This window comes from Asterias amurensis, chromosome 9 (assembly GCF_032118995.1).
Source record: "Asterias amurensis chromosome 9, ASM3211899v1".
NCBI lineage: Eukaryota > Metazoa > Echinodermata > Asteroidea > Forcipulatida > Asteriidae > Asterias > Asterias amurensis.
The window spans coordinates 17140492-17168046 of NC_092656.1; the positions used below are offsets into that span (position 1 = coordinate 17140492).

General features: G+C 37.0%; 1 protein-coding gene across 3 annotated transcripts; it reads left to right on the forward strand.

Moving 5' to 3' along the window:
- Window positions 1–358: 358 nt before the first annotated feature.
- On the forward strand, window positions 359–26158 carry LOC139941882 (receptor expression-enhancing protein 5-like). Of its 3 annotated transcripts, none has more exons than XM_071938520.1 (6): window positions 359–609; window positions 10455–10548; window positions 18352–18490; window positions 19027–19183; window positions 21088–21108; window positions 25673–26158. In XM_071938520.1, the coding sequence occupies exons 1-6, from the start codon at window positions 486–488 to the stop codon at window positions 25759–25761; spliced, it is 624 nt and encodes a 207-aa protein (XP_071794621.1). In that variant the 5' UTR covers window positions 359–485; the 3' UTR covers window positions 25762–26158. The 3 variants fall into 3 exon arrangements, with proteins under 3 accessions (XP_071794621.1, XP_071794622.1, XP_071794623.1); XM_071938522.1 differs by lacking the exon at window positions 359–609 and adding an exon at window positions 6379–6697; XM_071938521.1 differs by lacking the exon at window positions 21088–21108 and having other exon boundaries at window positions 366–609.
- Window positions 26159–27555: the final 1397 nt, after the last annotated feature.

Below are 27555 nucleotides of genomic sequence, written 5' to 3' on the forward strand. Positions count from 1 at the left end.
AATTAAAAGTAACCGGGATCATCCACTGAGTTCATTGACCTTCATCAAATAATGTACACAAGCTAGCTAGGCTCCCCTCCATGATCCAGCCATAGCGATATTTCGTCCTTAAAACCAAATAAATTATACAAAATTTTCAGCTGAATACCATCAACAAGCATTTTGCTATATATTGAAATTTGTTTTCCCTGTTTTTATCAAGGAAGATTTTTTTGTTCAATGAAATAGACTCTCCTGCTCGATTGGTCAATAGTGAGAGCGCGCCCTCTTGTGATCGACACAAGAGAGTCTTGAACGAAGACTAAACGTACAGGGCCTGCAGTACAGTAGTCTGGTGCATCCGCCGCGCCCCGTCCCGATCCCGTCGTCGCTCGCGCGTATGAAATTAAATCCTGCAATTTGCAACATCAGCCGGCCAGCCCTATCCTAGCAGCAGAACGAGTTTCTTTCCTTCAACAATAAGTGTCCGAAGAAAGTCAAGTATAATGGCAAATGTAGAGAACTGGAGAGCAAAGTTGGACAAGGCTTTATATGAGAAGAATGCAGTCACTGACGTTTTGGCCAAGCTAGAAGAAAAGTCGGGGGTGAAGAGGACGTACTTTGTGATTGGTTTGTGATTTTTTTCTTGGTTGCATTGCACGTCATGTGCCCGTACCGTCCGTGTGTGGTTCACATACACCGGAACCCGTTCACCGTTCCTCTGTACTTCCTCTGTGCATTGTGTGACCATGGTATTGTGTGTACGTGTACCCTACGTACGATCGTGATTACGAAATATTAATGGTCCCAGTCCCATGGTCATCCATTCTCTCTGTCCGTTTTCGAATCTTTCTGTAGTTATGGCCTACATCTCTTTTTTTGGGTGACCGAGACTTTTTTAACTCATTTGATTGTTTGCATAATATTAATACTTCAATTAAAATAAATAGGGCATTATTATTGATTTATGCCAAAAATTAATCATTTTATAAATGTTTGGGCATAACCTACGACTAGGCAGTTTCATCAAGTTGATTTCACGTGTACCAAAACGCACACACACACAGCCCCGAAAAAAAAGAACGAAATATATTAAATCATAACTCACATTTTGTACAACTCACAACTATGAGACTTGACAGCAGGCAGGAGCATTCTCTCCTCGTGCTTACATTTCAAAAATATTCAAAATCGGATGAATAGTTTCGGAGATATTGTAAAAAATAGAGAGCAACGACAAAAAACAGAGGCTTGGCCTCACGTGCAGCGCCCATTCGTTTGTGCATGACGTCACCTATGAACCCCGTGGACAACGGATTTCGGAAATCTTCGGAAAGCGCCGAAGAAGCCCGAAGACGGTTTTTTGCGATGCGGGAGCACATGTTTACACTAAATGAGATGACGATTACATCATCGTGTAGCCGATAAAATTCCGCACATCGTACAGCTAGTCGCATAGCTTTTACCATAAAAACCTATTTTTGTCGGCGTTTTCCATTTTTTGAATCAAGATTTCTTCCAGAGACAATCATCAAAATTGAATGCGACTTTGTCAGTGCTAATTCCCATACTTTTAAGTTTAACTTGTGAAAATTTGGTGTAATTTGATTATGTTTTCTTCTCCCTCTGAAAGGTTTTGTTCGACCATTTCTTGCAAAGTTGTCCTAAATACGCAATATTGTACATGTACATCGTACATCTTCGTGTTTCCGTGATGTGCCACCACAAGAGGGCGTGTGTTACAATAAGTTTGATAGGCCGGGGCTCTAATAATGTTTCGTCTTGGCTGGGGGAAAGCTGCCCGATCTTCTTTTTTATAATTTCTACGTTCTGAATTGATAATAACAGACTGCTCATCTTGAGACAAAAGAAACTAGTATTATTATATATTTTTAAAGGCCTATACTAATTGAAACGAAAGTAGAACAAAAAAATTGATTGTATAGCCACTAGTTTTTAGAAATTGTCTTTGTAAGTATAACAAAAATAATCGATGTATACCAATGCCTTCATCCTCAAGTTTTTTAAAGATTGTTCTAAATTTTTACTGTGTTTAATGCTACAATTTTAAATCAAAGGATCAACTGATCTTAAATTAAAGAAAGCACCAGTCATAAACTCTTTAATTTCATGCCATTCTGGTTAATTTAATAATGCTATTTGTTGACATAATTAATAAAGAATATTCACGCAAACACCTGCAAAACTTAACACACATATTTAATTTTTATAGTTAACAATTTCCCCCACGATGCCGCTCCTCAGTTTGATTCACAAAATATCACTTTTTGCCGTTCATAAAAAATCATACTAGCGCCTCAAAGCACAGTTTGTAAACCTCCCCATTGATAGAGGGCGCTCGCCTATTGTGCGCCCTCTATTGCCATAGGCTGTGCATTAAACTTGGCCGTGGCCGATATGAAGAAAAACATAACAATTGAACTTGAACACGGGTACGTTTTTTTCACGATCCACGCTCATTAAAAACGGTATATCTCTGCAACCAAACATCCGATTTCAAAATTTTAAATTGATTTTTACTCCTAAGAATACACCTTAACAGACCACATCTTTTCAGAGAAAAGATCACCTGCATTAAATTTCACTGAAACAGCCTACTACGACAGGAAACTTTATTCCAAACATGATTAAGCCTGATAAATATACAGACCGTGAGTAAACTCATAGAGTAAGGACTGCAGAGCTTCTGTCACCGGTGGAGCTTGCACAGTCTCGCGGTAAACAGGAATCAAAGTTTGGGTTCGAAAACATATGAGGGTCGATAACATATATATGACCCTACGTCCTACAATATGATGTAGTTCTTAGTTGCGATAACGTAACCCTCCTGCCGAGGCGAAGCCGGAGGGTTACGACCCATGCTCATACAGAGCAAAATGGTCTAGTCAACAGATTTGCTCAATTTTTACCACTTTCAAAAATCATGACACAAATTCTAGGAATACGAATTTAATCCTCAACATTTAATGAATATTACTCCAAAACACAATTGAGAAAATATTTTGAAGAAAAAGGGCTAAAACTTACCAGATCCTGGAGCGAAACATTCACAAGTTTCCCAGGTTCTATTTTGAACCTGTCGCATCGCCATTTTGTGACTTCCCGATATGTTCAACAATGCTTTATTTTTTGGTCACCAAATGCTGAACCGTGGGTACCAGCCAATTGGACTGACGAACTGGCACGCTATACATGAGTGAACAACAGGCATAGTAAACGGACAGCACACACACAAACACTGCCTTATAACACCCCTTTTACAGAGTTTAGTCCAACTCTGCCGCGGCTCGGCAGTTCGTCAATCCAATTGGCTGGTACCTGTGCTTGGTGCCGTCGGCAGGAGGGTTGGTTACGTTATCGCAACTTCATAATGGGTTGCTTAGTTAAATTCAACATTTTTGTATCCAACCACCACCGCCGCCACTTTTTCACTCATGCAATTTCGAGTGATACTTGTGTGGATCATTATATTCTACTCTTAAAATATCTTTCTACTACCATGCATTTCATTACAAACGGTTTCAAACGCTTTTCAAAGACTAACTTGACCGATCCAAGGCAATGTGTTCCTTTAACTAATGAGAAAGTGGCAGCCGGATACGTAATGTCTCCATATTCTACTCTTAAACTATCTTTCTACTAACCATTATAAATGCATTTCACAACAAACAGTTTCAAACGATTTTCAAACAAAGACCAACTCGACCGATCCAAGGTAATGTGTTCCATAATGAAAAAGTGGCAGCCCGGATACAGAATGTTTCCGTGTTCTACTCTTAAAATATCTTTCAATTAACCAACATGCATTTCACAACAAAAGGTTTCAAACGTTTTTCAAAGACTAACTCGACCAATCCAACGCAATGTGTTCCTTTTATAAAAAAGTGGCAGTCGGATACGGAATGTTTCCACCAGCCAGGGCAGTAAGCTGCCAGGGCTACTGAGGGCGGGCCAATTACATTTATTTTGCTGAGAATGTGAAAGAAAAGTTTCACATTTATAACTGAGCAGTCGTCAGTCCTCTTGTAATTTGAGGTACATGGTAAATAGGGCCTACTGATTTTTTTATATATATATTTATATATTTTTTTTCTTGGGGGGGGGGGCATGCTTGTGCCCCTTATTTTCAGAGTTTGGGATAGAAATTACACTAATAGTACCCCATACTTCAATAAAAACCTCTAGCTACCAGGCAATCTCAGTGGGCTAGTTGGTATTATAACACCCCTTACAAATATTCTGCCTTTTCATTGGTTAAGAGCGCGTCACATGATATGTCTTAGTTTTACTAGACAGCGGCCGTGTGATGGTGCATCGTTTGCCGTGTGATTGCATCGTTTGCCGTGTTACTGACTATCGCACGGCGTGCAGTACCCAGATGTCTTTTTACCCACCTCGAACCCAATCAGTTGTGCATCTGTGTATCTGAAACGCGGGTACGAACATTTCATTTACGAAGATAATAAATAGTCTGGTGGGGTGTTATAAAACAAATATTTACTGCTTTAACTCGTGTTATGGGTAAAAATACTACTCCCTCGGTGATCCCCGGACCGTTCCTTTTTCCCTCGTCTGCGCCTCAGGAAAATAGAACGCTCCGGGTATCACCTCGAGAGTCGTGTAGTTTTAACCATAGCACTCGAAGCAGTCATTATTTGTATAACACCATAGACAAGTCCTGTCTGTGTTTCTCTATGGTAAGACACTGCTCTTGATCCTCTCAACTAGCTACCAGGTGATTGCAATGGCCTAGTTGGTAAGACACTGCTCTAGAATTGCACAAGTAGTGGGTTCGAATCCCACGCGAATAATAATGCCTGTGATATTTGTTCACAGGACTTGGGAAAGTACTGAGTATACAGTGCTAACATCGGTGTAAGCAGGGTTAAACCAACATTGTTCTTTATCCCTGATGCAAATTTAATCAGCTATTATAAATAACAAATTCTTGAGTTGATTGTATGAAATATTGGTTTTGTGTGAGAACATACTTTTGTGTATACTTTGTCAATGGTACCATTGTTTCTTTAATTACATGTTTATATCCCTTTTACTGTAAATTTGATGTACATGTACATGTACTTTTATCTTTTTATCTTCTCCATTTTTGGAGGTTTTTAAGAGAATAAATAAATAAAATAAGTAGTAGCTGGGGGAGTTGCGACTGTAAGAATAAATATTGGGGTCAAGGTTGAAGACACATTACAATCGCTGGGGAAAGGAAGTCCGTGTCTCAAGTTTTTTTTAATGGGATGTCAGTTATGGGTATATGGGGTTTGCAATAGAGGGCACAGTACTGATTCGGAATAGGGGAAAACAGGTGATGATACATTTCTTCAATCCTGCTCAAATGTTGTTGAGGTTTTTTTTTCAATGGATACTTGATGAGTCGTTTTACATGTCTGTGTTTAATAGAAAACGCCAACATGAATTCAAGAAGTGACCTGGAACCGGACAAACAACTAGCATGTATTAAAAAAACTCCTACAAAGTCCATCAAAGACCTCTAAAAAAAATTATGAGGTTCATTTATAAACCTCATAATTTTTATAAGAGAGTTGCCAAGTTAATATATGATTGTGTCAAATAAGTTTAAAAAAAAAAAAAATTTTTGCTTAATAGATTTCAAAAATGGACCGAATGTGACTTTTGTTGTACATCCAGGCTTTGTGTGTTTCGAGCGCACTCTTCAGATTTGTACAATTTGCAGATTTGGACTGTAGACTAGGCACAATCGTGCACAATCTGCAGATTACAGTTGCCTTTGTGTGGCAAAGCCAAATGCAATTACCTGTGTTCACAAGTCAAAAGTGTAAAACATTTTGAATTGAATGGAGGGCTTTGGAAAAAGAAAGTCTTATATATTTTAAATCATCAGCATGACTCGTCTGGAAACTATTGCAATATCATGGGGGGTATTTCTTGTTTAAAACATTTAAATTTTATCAGTAAGAAGTCATGTTCTCCCTGGTATCATTGTTGTTGCTTTTCTTTTCTTACTTTTTGTTATTCCCGTTTTCTTTTTATCCTTCTTTATTATTTTAAGCTAATAAAAAGTTTAGAGTCACACAGTAAAATAAGGTATGGTCAAAAGCTGGAAACATTACTTTGTTTCATTTAATGTATAAATTTGTGTGTAACTTCCTGACAAACAAAATCGTGGGTTGGATTTGAGCAAGGTCCTTGCTCTATGTGGTCAAAGGAAACACCTCAGGAATTTAGTCACAACGTGGTCAGGTGGTATTGTTCTCATTTAACAATAGCATTTGCACCATTGGCCAAGCCTTACATTTTGTGGTTTGCAGCAGATGGTGGTATTTCTAGTTAAAAAGTCTCTGACAATCCATTGTGAAATCAGCTTTGTGTCCAGTCTGGTTGAATAAAAACCTGCTACATCATCAATTGTAACTTAATACATTTAAGGGGTGTGTGCAACAACACTGTACCTGTATGCAGTGAGGACCCTTCTTCATCAGAACAATAGTTTGATTTTGGACAGTGGATGGTGCATTGGTGTTGTGCTTGGTAGTGCTGTAATTGCTAGCTGTTCCCCGACCACTGGTGTTTCTGTTGCTTGCCACTGTTATTGGATGCTGACTACATCATAACCAAAGAGCAAGGACACACTGTGTATCTACACTAACAAGAAAAATGGACATCTCAGCCAATAACCCAGTTGTCAAGCATGCTGCATTTGGTACAGTGCTTTTAAAGTTTTTGTGCTTTTATGTAATGTATGTAGGACCTATTAAACTTCAGGTCCCATGCTATTGTTGGTTTTGGATCACATTGATTGCAATCATGAACATGAAGAGATTACTGAGTTGTACGCAACTGGAAACCACTGAAGGCCTGGATAAAAAAGTGCTGGTACATGACAACACCTTCCTGGGGTCGATTGACGTCCTGGATATTTATCAGGGCCCATTTCTGGGGGGGGGGGATTTTATAAGCTTCATAACTCAAATCTTACCTGCGAGAAACCTCTAATTTCAACAGATTCACATTCCACGGCAGCATATATTTTTATGCGGTGGGTTTTGTTCGTCATATATTCTTTATAAATCTGTCATTTTCATGAAATAATGCAGCTCCCAATGTTAAGAAATTCTCATTTGTGTTCGTACTCTCACAGTTTGCTGTGTGTACGCAAGACGCAAGAGCACACGTCGCACAAATATTGCGTTGAGTTTGCGTGTTAGCGCTATGCAGTGAATACGGTGACCAAGAATTCATGCGAGTATAGTTGTTTTTCATTGTCACACCAGAACCCTTGTCTGAAAAAAAGTTTAAAAAAGCAACAAACGTAAACACGCAGATCCCCCCCCCCCCCCCCCAATGCTCCGTAATTTTCTTTCTCTGTATGAGAAAAAAAATGAAATTTCAGACTGTATTGGCCTGAACAAACCTCATTAATTAAGCAAAAAGACAAAGGTCTGAAGTCTGAAACTACACAATAGCCCCCAGGAAAAGGGGAGATTTCACGCATGAATTCCAGTACACTGTACCCCCCCTTATATGCCTTTGTACATTCGTAAGCTTGGTTAGCATGGTTTGCATTGCGAAATACTCTTGCAGCCAGTCAACTGACCACAACCAAAAAAGGCTGCTCTAAAGTTTTTCTGAGCATTTAAAACGCCCACTGTAATTCGTTTGGGAAAACTTGGGTCGGTTACTACGTCCTCTGATGTGAAATTATGAATATTTGCTTAATGGCTATTCTTTTTGCTAATCTGTTAAATTCAATGTACATATATCTTGTAGGACTCCACAATATTTTCACAACCTTTTAAAAAGTAACCCCAATGTATGTACACATACCATTGTACATGTACATGACGATGTACATTTTGTACCTGTGTCTGTCCTTGGTTACTGGTCAACAATCTGTTGTTCTGGTTTCTGTGTCATTCCTATTCTTGTACATGAATTTACATTTAACCTTGGTCAGTTATCATGGAGCTATTGTCTGTTGCCTAAATCCTTAGTCAATGAGTCAATACTATTAAGGAATTCCTGGACTTTGCTCTTCTGACAATGGAATAAATTGGCAGTAGGAACAAATCCTCCAGACAGTCTGGTATTTGGTGACAATACATTGTGTGTGACAAATTATGGGAATAAAAGGGTAGGGACGAGTTCTTCAACGTACGTTTAAAGCCAGCAGGGTCGGCGGCCGTGTGATAAAGCACGGCAACAACCCTGCAAGGATTTAAACGGACATTGAGAAAGAGTCACTACTCGTTTTTTCCCCATTCAATGCCCTTTTGTTAAAAAACGTAAACAAATACAGTTATAGACACTAAACAATTGAAAATTTGAGGTTTTAAATATTTTTTTCAAAAACTTTGTGAAGAATCTGTTTGAGGCGCGTGGGTTGTGTGTATGCCAGCGCGGTTAGATTACGCGTTGATAGCTATGATTTGCGCGTTCCGCAGGATAATCTTGCCCAATACGCGGAAGCCAGCTCAGTGTCCATGAACAGAGCTCCAGTGTGCATTAACAAAAGGTTTATGCGCACTCACGTGACACTCTCCACCAATAGGAGTAGAGAACCTGTCTGGGGTATTTATGAGTGAACATTTGAGACACTGTAAGTCAACAACTTAGTTTACGAAAGATTTGACATGAAAAAAAATGAAGACAAACACTCAAGGAAAATGTCGCCATTTTCTGCAGAAAATCATCATTACATCAGTAATCAAATATTAATGAATAAAATAATTGAATATTAATGAAGAAAATAATTTAAGAACTTTCAAAGGAAACTATTTTCAAACACTGGCTAACATTCGAATCCAAATTACATGTAGAAGTCGACATGTTTGAATCTAGGTATGGCGGCCTTCAGGGACAAACATTTGTTGAGGTGATTACTCTGGAACTATCAAATTATTCCATCAAATGATACAAGAAACTATAGTTCTTTATCAATAAATCAAACTACGATTAGTCTTAATAATACCAAAATGATAAACAAAGAATAAGAGTGAAATAAAGTGACATTTCTTTGAAAATAACATGGACAGAAAATAGTTGTAAAACCTGAGAAAATTACAGAAGAAAATACAAAGTTGCTGTGAATGCACTGTACAATAAAATAAGCTGTGTCATAAGTTAACATTGCACCTGTAATACAGTATGATACATCGTACCTCATCAATAATTCATACATTCATCACGTGTGTAATGCACAAGACAACTGATTGTGTTCAAGTTGTACATGTACATATAGAAAGGGGACACATCTTGCTACCTGGTCAGCTGTAAAATAACATGTTACATTACTTTGACGATTCTTAATAATGATCAAATATAAAACCTCAACTACTATTATACTTGTAGAACCATCAAGTATTTAGGCCTATGAAGTGGCTTCAGCAGACACTTTTATGAATTCTGTCACATTACAAAAATACATGATGCACAATACAATAACTATAATGTACATGAAACATAATATTCTAGATGGTTTTTTATTTTATGTTATTTGTTCTTCTCTAGCATTTGTTTGTCAACAGTCTCTGCATATTATAAGTTATCACACAAGCGCTTGGGGAATACGGAAAAATATAGCGCTTCTGCATCCCATATCCAACAAGGTCGAAGGCCGAGTTGGATATGGGACACAGACGCATTTTTTTCCTTCGTATTCCACGAGCGCGCGTGTTATAACAAATTTATCTACCAGTCTCACGTGCAACGCGCAAAGTTTAAAAATTCAAAACCTTATTCCGCAACGACCAGAGGCCAGCTATGTGTGAGATTTTTCAAAGCTCAACACACCCCCCCCCCCCCCTTTGGGAATTTTTTTCCAGTTTTAAAAGGCCTTTCGAAATCGCCGCCCAACTTTTTTATAAAAAAAAATTAAAAAATAAGAAATTTAATTGTGGACAAAAAGGTGTTCCGAAATGCATCAAAACCTCTTTAGAATAATTAAAATGTTTAAATTTAAACAATGTTTAAATTTAGTCTGAAAGCTTACTAAGTATAAAATTCATCCATTATTCTGTGAAAACAATTCTTGCAGAAATGAAGTGATATACTTTTGAGAAAAGTGTACATGATGTATAAAAAACTTCTTTTTAAAACCTAACAACTCAGCTGATATTAGGCCATCATACGGGTTAAAATCTACCGTCTCATCCCATTCCAACTCCTGTGGGTCTAAGAGAGGAGTTTTTAACTGAGCAAATAATGGAGATAAGAATTCCGTAAGCTCTCAACAAAAACGCCAGTCAAATTTTAATAATTGGTGAACAAACATTAAACTGTTGGGCGCACGGTGTGTCATCTTGGCCTGGATACACAGATTGGCAGAGACAGCTATATTACGAATGCGCTGTTGATTTGTAAATTAACATGTTTTTTTGTAGGTAGTTGTTTTAATTCACTTGGCATGCTTGAGCTAAATACTGATGACTTTTGTTTCTTCCTTGTCTTTAACACTACAGGCTTAGCTGCTTTGGTGGCAATCTGGTTGGTCTTCGGCTATGCTGCAGCATTCATTAGCAGCTTCCTGGGCTTTCTGTATCCAGCCTACTGCAGGTAAGCATACTAACAGTAAACACCACATCAAAACGCATTGTTGTTAGCTGGCAGCCATTTTGGTCATAGCCTACATGTATACTGTATATTAACAAACATATTTGATTTATGTATAATAATAAAAACCATTTTTATGTAGCGCATCACCATGAGGTCCCTATGCACCGTTTGTCTGGCCATGGTTAGGTTACATTTATTTGAATGGCAAAATAGTACGACAGTAGTCATTGTATGTAGTAAATAATTATGATAATAACAATATTAAGTTTTTATATAGCGCTTTTTCACTCCCGAAGGGTGTCTCAAAGCCCTTTCAAATTATTACCCCTGGTCACTGGGCGTTAAATCATTCCTTAAACCATCTTTAGCTCCCTGGGGAGTATACAGTCTCGTACAACAAATGCGCTACTCGGCTAAATCAATCACTGACCATCTCTGCCCTCACATGTACCCATTTACCCCTGGGTTGAGAGAAGCAATAATAGTTGATGTCTTGCTTAAGTATCTTACCAGTGTTTTAGTTTGAATTTGGATTGAAAAAGTGGTCATTAAAGTGGATTTTTTTCCCAGAATAGTCTGAATGTCACTGGAAACAGCTCAATATGTTTTTTTATTTTGGGGTTGTTTGTTAACCTAAAAATGGCAGGCCCTTAGATTTTTAGCAAATAATCAATCATAATTGCTCACCACCGACAGACTTCACTTGACTGTGAATTTCCAAACATGACAGAGATTGTTACAAGTTTTAGCAAAAGATTTTTGCTCCGACACATGTAACCATGGAGGAAGAACCAAGTCAGAACTGTAAAAATGTATACCTTTTGCATCTTGTTACAGTTGTTGTTATGTATTCGTACACATGTGCACACTACTGCCAACTTTTTGCCCGTTGTACTGTAGTGAGTCTACATGTACTGTACAAAGTGCTGATTTGTGCATTAGGACATTCCATTTCCAATAATCTAGGTCTGAAAAGGATTAAATGACCTCAATTAAATTAGTATTCATAAATACCTATAACACAGTTTATCCATTCTGATTGGTCGAGAGGGCATCACGTGGGTGTTTCTAAAGGAACACGTTGCCTTGGATCGGTCGAGTTGGTCTTTGAAAAGCTGTTGTAACCGTTTGTTATAAAATGCATTTGGTTAGAAAGATGTTTTAAAAGTAGAACACAATTATTCACGCACATTTGCCTCGAAGTTGCGTGGTTTTCCTTTTACTTTGCGAACTAATTCGGTTGGCCATTTATAAATGGCCGACCGTGTTTGTCGACGAGGTAAAAGGAAAACCACGCAATTTCGAGTGATACTTGTGAGGATCATTATACACGTATTCTACTTTTAGAATATCTTTCTAATCATATGCATTCTATAACAAACGGTTACAAACGCTTTTCAAAGACCAACTCGACCGATCCAACGGATGATATAACACCAGTAAAAAGTGTTTAAACATGGGTGTGACACGCAAGCTTGCACCTGTGCTTATAAGACAGTTTCTTCATTCCTATTGGTCGAGAGCAACAGCTGAAACAGCTGTGCCACATCACGCGATACGCGCACAGCATTCCCTTATAAGGAGTTGTTTACCAGAGGGCCTTACCATTTCATAGGCTGGAGGGTTGTTGTATTTCAAAGAAATTATTGGAACAATTATAATTTTTTATTAATTTTTTTAAATTACTTTTTGAACAAAAAATGTTTGTTTTTTTGACCGAAGAGGTATTTATGAATGGGAATCAATGTGTGTTGTATCGGTTTTAAGCTAGTGTTTTAAAGCTGCCGAGGCCTGGTTCTTGATAATTTAACCTCGACTTCGTCTCGGTAAAATTATCAATAACCAGGCCTCGGCGGGTTCAAAGCACTAGTTTAAAACCTCTTCATCATACATTGATTTCCTTATATGAGAACACCTGAGCACGCTAATAATGGTTCTTTTTACACATAAAAGTATACAAGTATTACATGTATGCTGTTTCAATGTCATGGGAACATGTTTGCACTACAGTTCAACTACAATTCAATACAGTTAGTAAAGCCAGTGGACACTATTGGTAATTTTCAAAGATTTAGGGTTCACAGTTGGTGTATCTCAACATATGCATAAAGTAACAAACCTGTGAAAATTTGAGCTCGATCGGTCATCGAACTTGCGAGATAATAGTGAAAGAAAAAAACACCCTTGTCACACGAAGTTGTGTGCGTTTAGATGGTTGATTTTGAGACCTCAAGTTCTAAACTTGAGGTCTGGAAATCAAATTCGTGGAAAATTAATTCTTTCTCTAAAACTATGGCACTTCAGAGGGAGCCGTTTCTTACAATGTTTTATACCATCAACCTCTCCCCATTACTCGTCACCAAGAAAGGTTTTATGCTAACAATTATTTTGAGTAATTACCAATAGTGTCCACTGCCTTTAAAGGTATTGTTATTAGCGATTGGAAAGGATTTATAAAAACAAACTTTGTGTTTAATTTGAGTCTGAAAGCTGACTGATTCTGAAGTTCATACTAGAACCATTCTTTTCTGTGAAAAATATTTCCCTTTTCAATGAAGTCATTGAGAAGCCCTTAAAGATGCTATGTCAGATTTTTGGCCGATTTGACCCAAAAATTTTGATGGGGGTCGAGAAAGTTACAAGCTTTCATTTGAGCCATTGCTCGAAAAAGTCCGCCAATTATTAGTAGCAGTGAAATAAAGTGCTCAAAATTAGTTTTTGTCACGTGACCAATTCTTATGTGTTTTATAAGAAACGTTTTAAATTTTTGACATGGTTCCTGACCATTAAAAGTAAAAGTTAAACTTTTTTTCGTTAGAGCGAGTGATACTCTTTGAAATACCATTCACTCAAAAAAGTCTATTTTTTAATGTTTGGGGCCAAAAAACTGACATAGCATCTTTAAATAACAGCAATATATTATTTTGGTTGTTACAATCAAAATTACTAAGGAGTGTTTACATTTTGATCCTTTCCATGGTCTTTGACTATTTTCTGCTGACACAATGGATTAAGCTCAAATGTTGCTTTTTAGGTCAATTCTATACCCAATCTTATAACTTAAACCTTTAAATTGGAGGATGTGGAAGTTAAGATTGATGATCTCTTATGCATTCATCTCTTTGATGACTGACAAGCTATGCCTTTAGAGACCTATGTATTCTCACTGATGGATGATTTGTCTTGTATGCAATGCATCCCCAATGACTGAACCAGATCCCAGGCTGTGGCAGGAATGTCTCCAGATATGTCAGATATGTAATTCCTTCCATAAAACATCCATCTCAACAAGCTCTGGTCACTATGTAGATCTTCAGCACTGGATTCGTCTCTGTATTGAGCCAGTTGTGCATGCTACATGTACTAATACTAATACTACCCAAAATGTGAATGACTGTACATACATGTATGTATATGTACATGTACCACTTCATTGTATTATAGTTCCCAGATTTAAATGCTGGTAACAAGGGTCATGTATGTATGTATTCTAAATTCAAACTACATAATGTACATTACATGTATGCCTACTTTTTTATTTACTATTTAAGTACTATTTATGTTTAGGTTGAATATAAGAATGTTGTCCAGTACAGTCATGGATTTGTGTACAATGAATACTTGTAACAGGTTTTATGCAACCCATTTTGCAAATGATATTCCACAAAGGCACCTGAAACATTGAATAACTGATGATGAGCACTTTACAGAGCTTCCCATTTAAACCAGGATTTGTGATTTTTAAACAGAAATTTATACCTTGAATTTCTAGTAAACAGGTAAAATGGAATAATATAATTGATATTCTCTTATCCAAAGCTGAATTATTTCACTCTGGGTACTGTAAGAAATTAAAGGCAGTGGACACTATTGGTAATTAGGCCTACTCTAAATAATTATTATCATAAAACCTTACTTCATTACGAGTAATGGGATGAGGTTGATAGTATAAAACATTGTAAGAAACGGCTCAAGTAATGTAGTTTTCGAGAAAAAAGTAATTTTCCACAAGTTTAATTTTGAGACCTCTCGGTTTAGAATTTGAGGTCTCGAAATCAAGCATCTGAAAGCACACAACCTCATGCCAAGGGTTTTTTTCCTTTCATAGTTATCACGCAACTTCGACGACTGATTGAGCTCAAATTTTCACAGGTTTGTTTTTTTATGCATTTAATTTAAATTGAGATACACCAACTGTGCAGACTAGTCTTTGACAATTACCAATACATGTAGTGTCCACTGTCTTTAAGTCTATTGTTAATACGGGGAAGAAGATCTGCCCTACAGCTTTATGCAACATACATTATATAAAAGGCTAACTGTATTTGATATAAAATAAATGGTCGGTCATTGCATCATTCATACACAAACTAAAATGTCAACAAATTCCAATAAAATGTTTTTTTAAAGTATGTGTGAAATATGTAAACAAAATTATAGGGTTTTTATAGAAATGGTTTAAAGTGCCCCTATTGCCTGTTGAGTAAAAATCAACTAAAGAATGTGGATAAATTTGAATCTCAAATGATTGCGTGCTGTGCTGGTGACTTTTGTTAAATGTCTGTGATATCTGTTTGAATGCTTTGCTCATTATGACCAGAGATGCACCTCACTATGGAGCCATTCAACATGTTGTAAAGAGATTTTGATGTTCTTTGCTGTTTTTTTCAACAAGTAGATACTGTTTTCGGAAACTGTCACAAACTGTTTCTTATTGTACCTTTCTTGATACTGTTACCTACATGTACATGTAGCATTACGTACTAAATACTTTATTGACAAAAGCCAAACAATGACCCTACACATGTACTGTGTTCAGGTAGCAGACAGTCAAACATTTGTTGGCTGCCAGTCAGAGGTTCCAAAGTCCTAATTCTGTTGGTGTTGGTTTAACCAGCTCCATGGTTTAACAACTGCTAAACTCCGAGTGCAGAAGGTCTCCAATATATTTTACCCTTTAGAGTTGACATGATATTGTTCCTACTTTAAAAGTAAGATTTCTTATTTATTTTTTCCCAAATGAATCGGCAAAAGTACATAAGCCGGTGTCATGTGCTTAAAAATTCAACATTCTCTTCACAAGAACCAAATATCATGTACCTGTAGTTTTGAATCTGATGTACGTAGTCACACCTTCTTTGTGTGTCCAAGTAATGTCAAAGCATCAATAATCCAATAGTTGCTTTTGTTTACTTCACAGTTCATACATGTAGCTTTCTGGAATGTCAAAATCTTTGTCTACATTCTGACTGCTTTTTCACAGCATTCTTTATTTGATTTTTTATAAATAAATGTTGTATGTTGCTTACTCTCAGTTTGAGCTGTATCAATTTCACCAGGTTTCCCAGATGACTTCACTTGAGGTTTCCCTCATGACTTAGCACTAGTTGATATCATCATTTATTTAATATCCACTATGGTCATGTGAAGCTCCTGTTTGTGAACTTCATGAACTCCATGGATTAATCAGATTGCTCCTAATCCACTTAGCTTTACTACTCAAGTAACCAGGTAGACCTACATCAACCTGATGATTGACACCCTCTACCATGCTTAGAGGATGTATCCAATCAGAGTCATTTCCATTTATTAGGTTTTGATTAATATCAAAAATAAAAATAAAACAGTGTCTGTCAAGTGAAAACGCACAGAAATTTCAGTGTCTACTTATGATCATTGAGTGAACAAAAGTGATGCGATCATTACCTACGTACATGTACCAACTACTACCAGCATGACCAGAGCAACCCAACCCTGAGAATTCTGGACTCGCTGGAAAAGACTTGCAGTTTCACGTCCACTTATGCACCATGCATACGTAATTAGTTACATGTGTAGAGCTCTATGCACCTCCAAGATCATCTACATTGTACATATTATATGTAATTTCAAAAAAGTATTGTACATAATATACATTTTAAAAGCAAAGTCGCAACATGCTGTCTTAAATTGTTCAACTGCACAGCATTTTGATTGAAAAATGTTGTGTGACTGGATTGTTAATTATTGTTGGTGTACATGTTCATTGTTTGTACATATGTACGTGTACTGTATTTAAAGTAACAGGCTAAATGTAATGTACATGTATACATCTGTACCCTCCTTTAATGCACTTCATGAAATACTGTATTGATTCACAAAATGCAGTACATTAATTATTCACATTTACTTGATGTTCACGATGTACAGTATACAGGATCCCTACAATCAGTACAGGTTACAATGGAGCTCAGTATTCACTCAGATTTACAATCCAAGTCAACGTCTGTTTTAGAGATATTCACCCGGGCATAATACGTACCAACATAGGACATAATTGTGTGTGCTACATGTATGTGCACTGTGAAGCATAGTAATTGCAGTCAGCATTATGTTCAGTACATGTCGGTGCATAGAGAAAGATGGTCAGTGGTATGTACAGGCATGTACAGGTAGTGTACAATCCAGGCACGTACAATATACATGTAGGGCCTAGTGCTTTATACTCAATTTAAACATGATGAGATTGCTTCTGAGTAGCAATCGATCATCTTATAGTACAATACTAATCACTGAAATACATTACAATTTAATAATATTGAAATAATAAAACGGACATTTATATTGCGCAGATACCTACTCTACTGCGCATTACAAGGTATACAAACAAATGTAGAGAAAAAGTTAACAACAAATACAAATACACAAACAGAGCAAGAATGAATTGAATGAGTGAAGTAAACAATGGGTTTTTAACTTAGATTTAAATACATTAAGTGAAGAAGACTGTCTAATGCAAGGTGGGAGATTATTCCAAAGATTTGGAGCGGTGTATAGAAATGCCCGATCACCTAATGTAGGCCTAGATTACCTAGATGGGTAGGATAAAAATATGGGATCTTGAGAACTCCTGAGACGGTAGGTTGATTGAGACTGAGAGAGGGATTTCATGGTTATGAGTTTTTGGATGTATGTTGGTGCTAAGTGTTTTAGTCCTTACTCTATGTTTAGACGGACTCCATGGGTCGATTTCACAAAGAGTTCGGACTACATACATTGTAGGACTAGGTAGTCCTTACTTAGTCTTGTGAGGTATTAAAAACTAAGGCTAGTCCTTATTCAAGATAATTATAATAATGATACATAAAATTTATAAGGCGCACAGTATCTGGAATGGTACCATTCACGTTTTAACTCTTTGTGAAATCCGCCCCAGAAAGCTGTTAAAATCTTGTACATGTATGTTTACATGATGTAGACTACAGTGTAGCTATTGTACCACTATGCACACTGTCCTGAGTGTACATGAATGGGTGACTCGTTTATGTTACAATTTTACTTGTATGTGAGAGTCCACTAGTTCAAATTTGAACAGAAGTAATGAACGAATGGTTTCATCACATACATTGCACAATTGGGTAGATGCATGTAAATAAAATGTGTTGATCAAAAATAATTGTTTTATAAGTTTACTTTATTTTGGATACATGCACATGTGGTATTTCTGAATGTATGCAGTTCTTAGTAAAGTGCTTTAGCTCATTTCAAAGCGTTCATTTTAGCTGTACATGTGTTAGGTTTGAAAAGTTATGTAATACAATGTGGATATTTTATTTGGTGCATTATTATAACTGGTTTATTAACACAATGTATTTGTAGCCCATGGGCTAAATTGCCACAAAGTTTACAATTAAGAAGTAGTCAATACAATGTACATCAAATAATTAATTTTACAGATTGTTGCAGATTTACACATTAACATGTTACTACATGTACAAGCAGTTTGCAGTTGAGCTGATTGTTGCTATTGTTTTATGTTGACAGTGTCAAGGCCATAGAGAGTGTGCGTACTGAAGATGATACTCAATGGCTGACATATTGGGTTGTGTACAGCGCCTTTGGCATGGTGGAGTTCTTCTCCGACATCTTCCTTTCATGGTTTCCGTTTTACTATCTGGCCAAGGTTCGTATTGGGTAAAGTAAAAACAATTAGGCCAAATAAAATGAAATACCAGTTGATCGTCACCGCCCGCTTCCGTTTTGGGGACCGCATCTTTTTTTTTTACTGTTTACTATTTTTTTTTTTTTTTTTTTTTTTTTGGTTCCACATTTCAAAAGGACTGGCCTAGGAGCTTTTCTCGAATCCTTGATGCTCTTGAACACTTGTAACCGTCTGTTTCATACCACCAAATCTTTTTAGTGTTATCCGACCCTGTTAAGTGTTAGTGTAAACACAGGTCCTCATGCAACTAATAGGTATAAATAAGTTTGCGGTTGATTCAAACTGAAGAAATGGTGGCCTGTTTGATTTGAAAAACTTAGCGGCCATCTTGAGAAAACAAAAAGGACATAGTAAGGCCCTCATCCTCCTCTTTTTTGAAAAAAACGGGCGATCAACTGAGTGTTTTTGGTTATCTGGCCTTAGTCACAAGTTAATTAAATGCCAATTATCCCATTTTCTGGTTCTGTATTTTCATTTGTGTGTCGGTGTATTTGCAGATGCTTTTCCTGGTGTGGTGCATGGCACCAATCTCTTCCAACGGTTCCCAGTTCATCTACAACCGTTTCATCAAGCCGTTTGTCCTGAAACATCAGAAGAAGATGGATGAGGCCCTGGATAACCTTGGGGAGATGGCTTCCTCTACCCTCAGCGAAGGTAAAATTATCCATTATGTCTTACATTCCCTAAAAACCGACTGGTTCCGTTGGCATGTATTCAATACTGACTGTCCATGGATTGGCCACAGAGTTATCACATTTTTTAAAACAAAAGACTGCATGTAGAGAACAGGACCATTTGGGGCCTTATTGGAAATGATGCTTGTGCACAATGTGATAACTTTAAAAAACAATTTTTTTAAACCAGTTCCATTTGGTTGAAGTCTGATTGCTGTCCTACATATTATCGGCCAAAACATCCAAAGTAGGTCAAAATTTTTAGACTGTCAAATATGGACAAGACATGCTGGACAAAATGCTGTGTTCTGAGCAAAATTGGATCTAGGATAAAATGACATTTCCCACCAGCAACCATTACCAGCAAGATACAAGAGTAGGCAAGAGTAGAGATAGCTTCATTAACTCAGATTTGAAGCTTGAGTATATCTTATCCGTTCTGTCAGCCAACTAGGCTTCATGTTCATACGTACAGGTTTTATGCAGTCAGTATTGGATTCATGCCTTACTTAAAACAAATTGTAAATCTTGTGCTGGCTGTGTTCCATTTTCTCATTGGTAGTATTAACCTTATTGTCTAACATGTCTTCGCATGTCTTGATTCTCTGTAAAGTACCGTCACCAGGCATGTCAGAATATGCTCAACTGTCAAACCTAAATTCAACTTTACCTTTTCAAAATCCTGATATTGGCTTTGACATTGCGTACATGATGTAATACATGTATGTATGCCTAGTGTAAAAGAGTGCTTTCAGTACATGTACATGAATGTACAGTGTATGCAGATGGGGCCTAAGCTGGAGTAGAAGTCCTGGTGTCCAAAAAGGCCTCAGTACTTTAAATATTTATAAATCTTTTGTGCTAACATTTTACTCTTTGTTAGCCTCTTTGTTAGCCTCAATAGCTGAATTGTTTGTTTGTCAATCAATGTGTTGTATAAATGTACAAAGCACACAATAGAAGACCAGAAGTTTCATGGTGATCAAAATTACACATTGTCTCCAATTCCATTGTCATGAGCTGTGAAGTTATTCTTCAAGACATTCTGGTTCTTAGCTTTTCCATACAACCGAGAAATTGCATGTTGTCATACAGTCATTGACTTTAACTGCCTGCTACCATGCATTAAAGTTTGGGTAGTCTTTGGTAGCCAATCAAATATTCAGCAATTGTGAAGGTATATTAAGCCTGCTATACATGTGGCACCTCTACTACATGTGAAGACTTATACCACCAGCATAAAGACAAATCTCAGTGATTCGTTTCATAAATGAACTGGTCCTTTGTAAGTTAGTCCTTTGTCCAGTGTTCTTGAAACTTATACGTGCCTGTATCCAAAGCAAAGATTATAGAGCGCCTGGCGCAAGATGAGGAATTTGGCTGAAATGTGAAATGTGCAATGGAAGCCATTTCAGCAAGCGACCTTTTTGATGCAACAGTACATGTACATCAGTATGTACAGACAATGGCCATCGCTATCAATGATATTTCAAAACATTTGCTTGCTGAATGGCGCACTTGCGTATTTGAAGTGCGACAAACCATGGAACAAACTGACATTGAAGCAGTTGACCTAGTTTGATTTGTAACTCAATACTTTGGCTAAAAAGACTAAAGGAAAATCTTCTTTTGGATACCTGATTTATGTGACATGTAGGCCTATATTTGTTCATGTTTTTTGTACCAGCACAATCCTTGTATCATTCGCTTAGTACCCAGTTAGATTTGTTTCTTGCTAGCAGAATTTGTCTAATAATATCATGTTGAATGTTATATATGCTGTAGATGCTTGCTCAACTAATGGGTTTGTATGTGCACCTTTTTCTTTTGCCTTCACATCCCTAACCATTATTTTGCCTTTTTGTGTGCTGCATGTAAATACAGTGTTCAAAGGTGTCGGCCAAGGTAATGTACCATCAATGATGGGCATTTTGTGTTTTTGTTGCTAATTTGGGATTTGGTTTAGTTTTCTTTTGCATCTTGATGCCTTGCTTTTATTTTTTCATCATTCACTTAAAAATTTGTATTTAGTGAATTTGATTTAATGAAAGTGGCTTATCGCCAGTAGTTGGCAATATTTTTTATGAACTTTCAGGTTAATGAAAATGTTAAACATGACGTCTATTTAACATACTCTCAATAATGCTGTGAGGTTTACAACAACAACATTGTGCCTTTTGATTGATGGTTTTCTGTCATCATTGGGAGAGGAAACTTTTTTCAATTAGCCAACTGCCGGCTGCAAAAGATAGAAAGCAACAACACAAACAAACAAACAAACTTAACCCACACTAGCCTCAACAACAAACCACTGCATTTAATAATAATAAAAATTATAACTTTATAAAAGTTTTACAAATAGTTGTTTTCAATCAGTAACTTACAATTGGTCCCATTGCTAGCTCTCCTACACTATCAATATGATGGGCTAGCTTTCAGAGAGAAGAGGTAGTTTTTAGGTAACTTTGATTTAGTGATTTGGTTAGCTCAGAAAAATGTCATCATACGAACTGTGGAAATTGTAAAAATTGTAAAAAGAAGACAGCTTATTTACTATGGTGATTTGGCAAGAAGCTAAACCATTAAAACATACTTTTAGGACTTTCAAACAAGTTGAGCTCTGGCATTGTGCACTCGTTGATATGAGTTATCGAGCAACCATGTACATGTACATGTAGAATACTGTTCAACTAGAGTCCAAATAGAAATGAAAGCATGAATTTCAGTACACTGGTTCAGGCAATAGACCAATTCATTAGGCTCTGCTCACGGCGCACGTGTAAGCCTCTTCAATGCCATTCTGTACATCTCTGCCGCGCGTGCCAAGCATACGCGCATGCATGTCAGCCTTTATTTGTCGGACTTTTGGTTGTGCAATGGGTTGTGATTGGTCAATAGGCAAAGGGGCGGAGCTTAATGGGTCGGTCTATTTCCATTACGCATCTGATTTAATATCTGTCACAAACCTTGCACATGTTTTCAAATCAAGTAATGCAAGTAATATTACTCATAACGTTTACATGATTTAATGTACTAATTGCAAGTACTCAATTAATCATGCTAAGCTGCCCTGGGCGAAATTTCATAATGCCTGTAAGCACAAAAACTAGCTGTATTGCTTAAAGGCAGTGGACACTATTGGTAATTGTCAAAGACTAGCCTTCACAGTTGGTGTATCTCAACATATGCATAAAATAACAAACCTATGAAAATTTGAGCTCAATCGGTCATCGAACTTTCGAGATAACAATGGAAGAAAAAAAACACCCTTGTCACACGAAGTTGTGTGCATTTAGATGGTTGATTTTGAGACCTCAAGTTCTAAATCTGAGGTCTCAAAATCGAATTCGTGGAAAATTACTTCTTTTCTCGAAAAATATGGCACTTCAGAGGGTGCCGTTTCTCACAATGTTTTATACCACCAACCTCTCCCCATTACTCGTCACCAAGAAAGGTTTTATGCTAACAATTATTTTGAGTAATTACCAATAGTGTCCACAACAAAAACATGTTACCAGCAATTATTGTGGTGACTGGTGCCCCATTTAATTTTTCAGCTTAACAGCTTTATGAAGTTTAGCCCAGTCTTGTTGAGTTGGTTATTAAAGAATATTTTGCTGCAGTTTAATTTAAATTTGTTTTGTTTGCATGCAGGGCAGGGTAAAGGGCAGATGTTTGTAGTTTTCCTTGAATCCAGTATTATGGCGGTGACATTCACAAAAACTTTTGAAAAAATTTAGACTGCAAAAAGTGCATTTTGTATATAAGATGTTGCAATTCTGTGCAAAATGTAGTTGTCGAATTTAAACAAAATGTTTAAAGGGAAGGTACACGTTTGGTTATTGTCAAAGACCAGTCTTCTCACTTGGTGTATCCACTTATAACCATAAAATAACAAGCCTGTGAAAATTTGGGCTCAATTCGTCATCGAAGTTGCGAGAAAATGATGAAAGAACAAACACCCTTGTTGGATGAATTTGTGTGCTTTCAGATAAGAATAATATAAAAGACTTCTAGCTAGAAGTCTTTTATTCTTTTAATGAGAAATTACCTCTTTCTCAAAAACTACGTTACTTCAGAGGGAGTCGTTTCCCACAATGTTTTATACTATCAACAGCTCTCCAATGCTAGTTACCAAGTCAGTTTTTAAGTTAATATTAGTTTTGAGTAAATACCAAACGTGTACCTTCCCTTTAACAAACACATACAATGTACATGTACCACCAAGCATTCTTATTACACATGTGCTTACAAGCTGACACAGAATGTTCATCAACATATTTTATACGCGCACATCATGCCCATCTAACCTGCTTGTACAGTACAGAAGTCTTAGAAAAGAGCTTGTGATACATGTACTGTAAGTCTAATCTCAATCAGATCATTAACAACATAAGACAGATCAAAACACTGTTCTACTGACATGTACTGATAATGCAAATGGTCTGAGTTAAAGGAACACGTTGCCTTGGATCGGTCGAGTTGGTCTTTGAAAACCGTTTGTAGCCGTTTGTTATCAAATACATATGGTTAGAAAGATGTTGTGAAAGTAGCCTCATGCCTCGAAATTGCACGGTTTTCCTTTAACCTCGTTGACTAACACGGTCAGCCATTTATTGGAGTCAAATTTTGGACTCCCATAAATGGCCGACCGTGTTAGTTCGCAAAGTAAAAGGAAAACCACGCAATTTCGAGGCAAATTAGTGTGGATCATTGTATTCTACTTTGTAAACATCTTTCCAATCATATGTATTTTATAACAAACGTTTACAAACGCTTTTTATAGACCAACTCGTCTGATCCAAGGCAATGTGATCCTTTAATGGGATTGCATAATGCATTAAAGTTAGGCATGGTTCTCTTTTTCCTTTTGCACTTGTTGGTATTACCATGGAGGTAGGATGGTATTACCCAGGGAAGGATATGGTTGTGCACTGATTCCATTTAGCCTCGGTGGTCTCTGCAGTTTGGTGGATTCAAATCTTTTCTTGGTTTATACATCATGTATTTCACTTTATGAAAAACAATATTTAGGAATACAGTGTAAGTTGGATTTATTCTACTGTACATGTACATGTACCGTAGGTGTACATTGTAATGTAACTTGTTTAATTGCAAAGCTCACTGTCGTATCTTTGTGTTTCTTCAATTTAAAAGTCAAAAGAACCAAGAACAAAACAAGGCTTTTATTTCCACGCGTACACAAAATGGTGACACTGAAACAGTTAACAGTAACCTCTTTGTGTCATTGATGTGTACATTATATTGGCAGAAGAACTATCCAGGAGACAGATTTGAAGAAACCATTTCACGCACTGTTGCACTAGCTTTGGTATTATTGGTCATTATCTTCTTTAATGAGTTGCTTGAACTAATGCCAAAAGTGTCTCAAAAGTCTGTCATCGTCAAATTGTGGGAGGGATGTTTTTAGGAGAGTCCCTGTATCTGATTTCACCTTGACAAGTTGACAATAATAGTTTAACTACCTTACTACACAACTAATAAACTACATAATGTACAACATGTATGTTAACACAAAAGATGACAATATTGTCAGTTTCAGAAATTTGGCATAATGGTACAAGTACATTATATTTATTGGACTCATCACCCCATCATGACAACAAGTGTATTACTAGGGTGCTATTCATCCTCATTTTAGTTCTTGCATGTACTTTGGGTTTCAATTCTTACATGTAGGACCATAGTTAAACAAGCATCTGATTTCATAATTAACTTCAAAATTATTTGAATTTATAAATTGCTACTTTGTATGCAGTAGGACAGTGTTAAGTTAATTGTGATGAATAGGATGGGATGGGAAGGTATCTTACAATCCTATAATGCAGATTATTCAAGTACATACATGAACACACTGCAATGCAAGGCCAATGTTTGAAACTTTTGACAGGGGTTTTACACCATAGTACATGTACATTCCCAAGGCGATTGAGGTCGTGGCCTTGGGGTAATTCCAGGTCTGACTGAGCAGTCTCTAGATTTTCCTGAATCTACTGGCACTGATGGGCAGTGGATAAACATTAAGAACAGTTGTTATAATACTAAATAACAATCTACAAAGTAGATATTATCACTTGCTGTTCCTGCAAACCAACAGGCACAGTGCTCCAGTTTGCATAAAAAGTCCACAAGATATTCTCTGGAGCAGAACATGAGGGAAAATCTTTCTACATGGCTTTGCATGGTACTCAAAGTCAACATTTTAACATCATTTGTTATGTCAAATATGAGGTGGGATATTACATGTTTTTTTTCTTCACACAAAACACGGGACCAATGGACTTGTCCTATTGTAAGTTAAGTGGCCAAATGCTAGAAACACAGGCCTCAGATGTGTGGTCCAGGGTCAATTTGAACCCCTTTGATTTTATATACATTTAAAACACTATTGCACTTTTAAATTTAACTAATTAATGCATGTGATTTGATTGTTGTTTGCTTGATGCAGCTCAAAAGATGGCTCAGGACAAGGCAGCGGAGGCAGCTGCTGAGCAAGTGAGGAAGGGAATGACCGGTGGTGATAGCAAGATGGAGTAAATCTACACAGCATGTTCAACTTAGGGTAGTAGCGGGATCAGGCAGTCTTAATTGTGCTATTATTTCAGTCTGACATGCATTAGGGGGTTTGGAAGAGCTTTGGACAATAAGATTATTCTTGACATTTAGAACAACAAAATGTCACTGATTTCTTTTGTTTCTTGCGCCTGAACTGCGCTTCTGGATTCTAAATTCCTGGTAACACTGACGGGTGTCTATCATCATGCATGCTCAATGTTGTAATTGTGTCGCACTGTTGGGCAAAATTGGTGCAGTGTTTTAGAAACAAGAACGAAGTCTTTTTACAGCATAATAAATAATAAATAATATTGAAGTAAAAAGAAAAATCATGGTGTTGTCAACATTTCTTATTTAAAATTCTGATAACATTTAAGTATAAAGTACATGTAACTGTATGTAATGGTGGAATTGACTTTGTTTATGTATTTTTTGGGTCTTTATTTTTTCAGTTGGTAAGTGGTATCCATATGTATGTAAATGTAGTGGGTATATTGTCAGAATTATTCTAACACTTCCTAAGATTTGTACAATGATAACTTGCGAGTACATGTGTAGCATTGTTTGCAGTGTGAAGCATCGCAACTTTAATGAATCTTTAGTGTATCTCATTCGCTTCCTTATGATACATTGGTTTTACTAATGGGTTTTGTTTTTATTTCCGAATCAAAGGTGCCAGAAATTCAATTAAGCATTAAATAACGTCTATCCAAGCCCCCCCCCCCCCCCCCCAATTCATCCTCTATATAAATACTGAAGATATAAGACATTCCATGTTGACGCAGCAATTGTCATGACTTATTATTCTCTCTTTTTTTAACAATGTAATACTTAACAAATGTGCGCTTTAAGTTAACATAGTTAAATGAGCAGTACAATAGCACTGTAGGTTTTCAAAGATAATTAGACCTAGTTTGTTGTTATTGATAGGGTTGGCAAGAACATCAATGGCCTAATGTGGTTAGAGATTTAACATGTGTGTTTGAATCTACATAAGACACATTTGTACACCATCAGTTTACTTCATAATTACTGTAATGATTTTTGAGGACATACAGTGTATAAATACGCTTACCATAGCAGCGCTATGGTTTGTGCCCTTTTAGAGAGGCTGCAATAGAACACCTATTAGTCTCGTTGAGATGGGGTGGACACTAGAAGAGCACTGTTTGCTTTGAGACCAAAACCTAGTAGTGTCATCATAATGTGTCAACCATATTGCAACATGGCTAACTAGCAACAAATACGTACCTTTGTTTAGCCCAGAAAACTACCCAATTATGCCGGAATGCATGCCCTCCAGATTGGGGTACATGTACATGCCCTCCAGATTGGGGTACATGTACATGCCCTCCAGATTGGGGTACATGTACATGCCCTCCAGATTGGGGTACATGTACATGCCCTCCAGATTGGCGTACATGTACATGCCCTCCAGATTGGGGTACATGTACATGCCCTCCAGATTGGGGTACACGCCCTCCAGATTAACCCAAACAAGAAGAAGCCAAATCCAAGATCATAATGTTAAGATTGATAATTGATGATTACATAAAGATAGTTTTATTATTTTGTGTAGTTTTGCACACCATTTTCACACTTGGTTTCAAACCTTTATTGGTGTGGAAACTGAATAGTACAAGTAGCAACAGACCAAATATTCAAACTCCAGCAATAGAAAGTGTCGTTTTTACGTTGCTCGGCACAACCAGAGTGCCCCGGAAAGTTCAAAAGTTGCTTTGTTGTCTTGGTCACTGTGAATCGCCCTTAACCAAC

Bases quoted from the DNA above. Each gene is read 5' to 3' on its own strand.
- LOC139941882 (XM_071938520.1), top strand. From the start codon at position 486: ATGGCAAATGTAGAGAACTGGAGAGCAAAGTTGGACAAGGCTTTATAT. The intron at 10,549-18,351 runs GTAAGCATACTA...TTATGTTGACAG, and splicing joins CTGTATCCAGCCTACTGCAG to TGTCAAGGCCATAGAGAGTG. The intron at 21,109-25,672 runs GTAATGTACCAT...TGCTTGATGCAG, and splicing joins GTTCAAAGGTGTCGGCCAAG to CTCAAAAGATGGCTCAGGAC.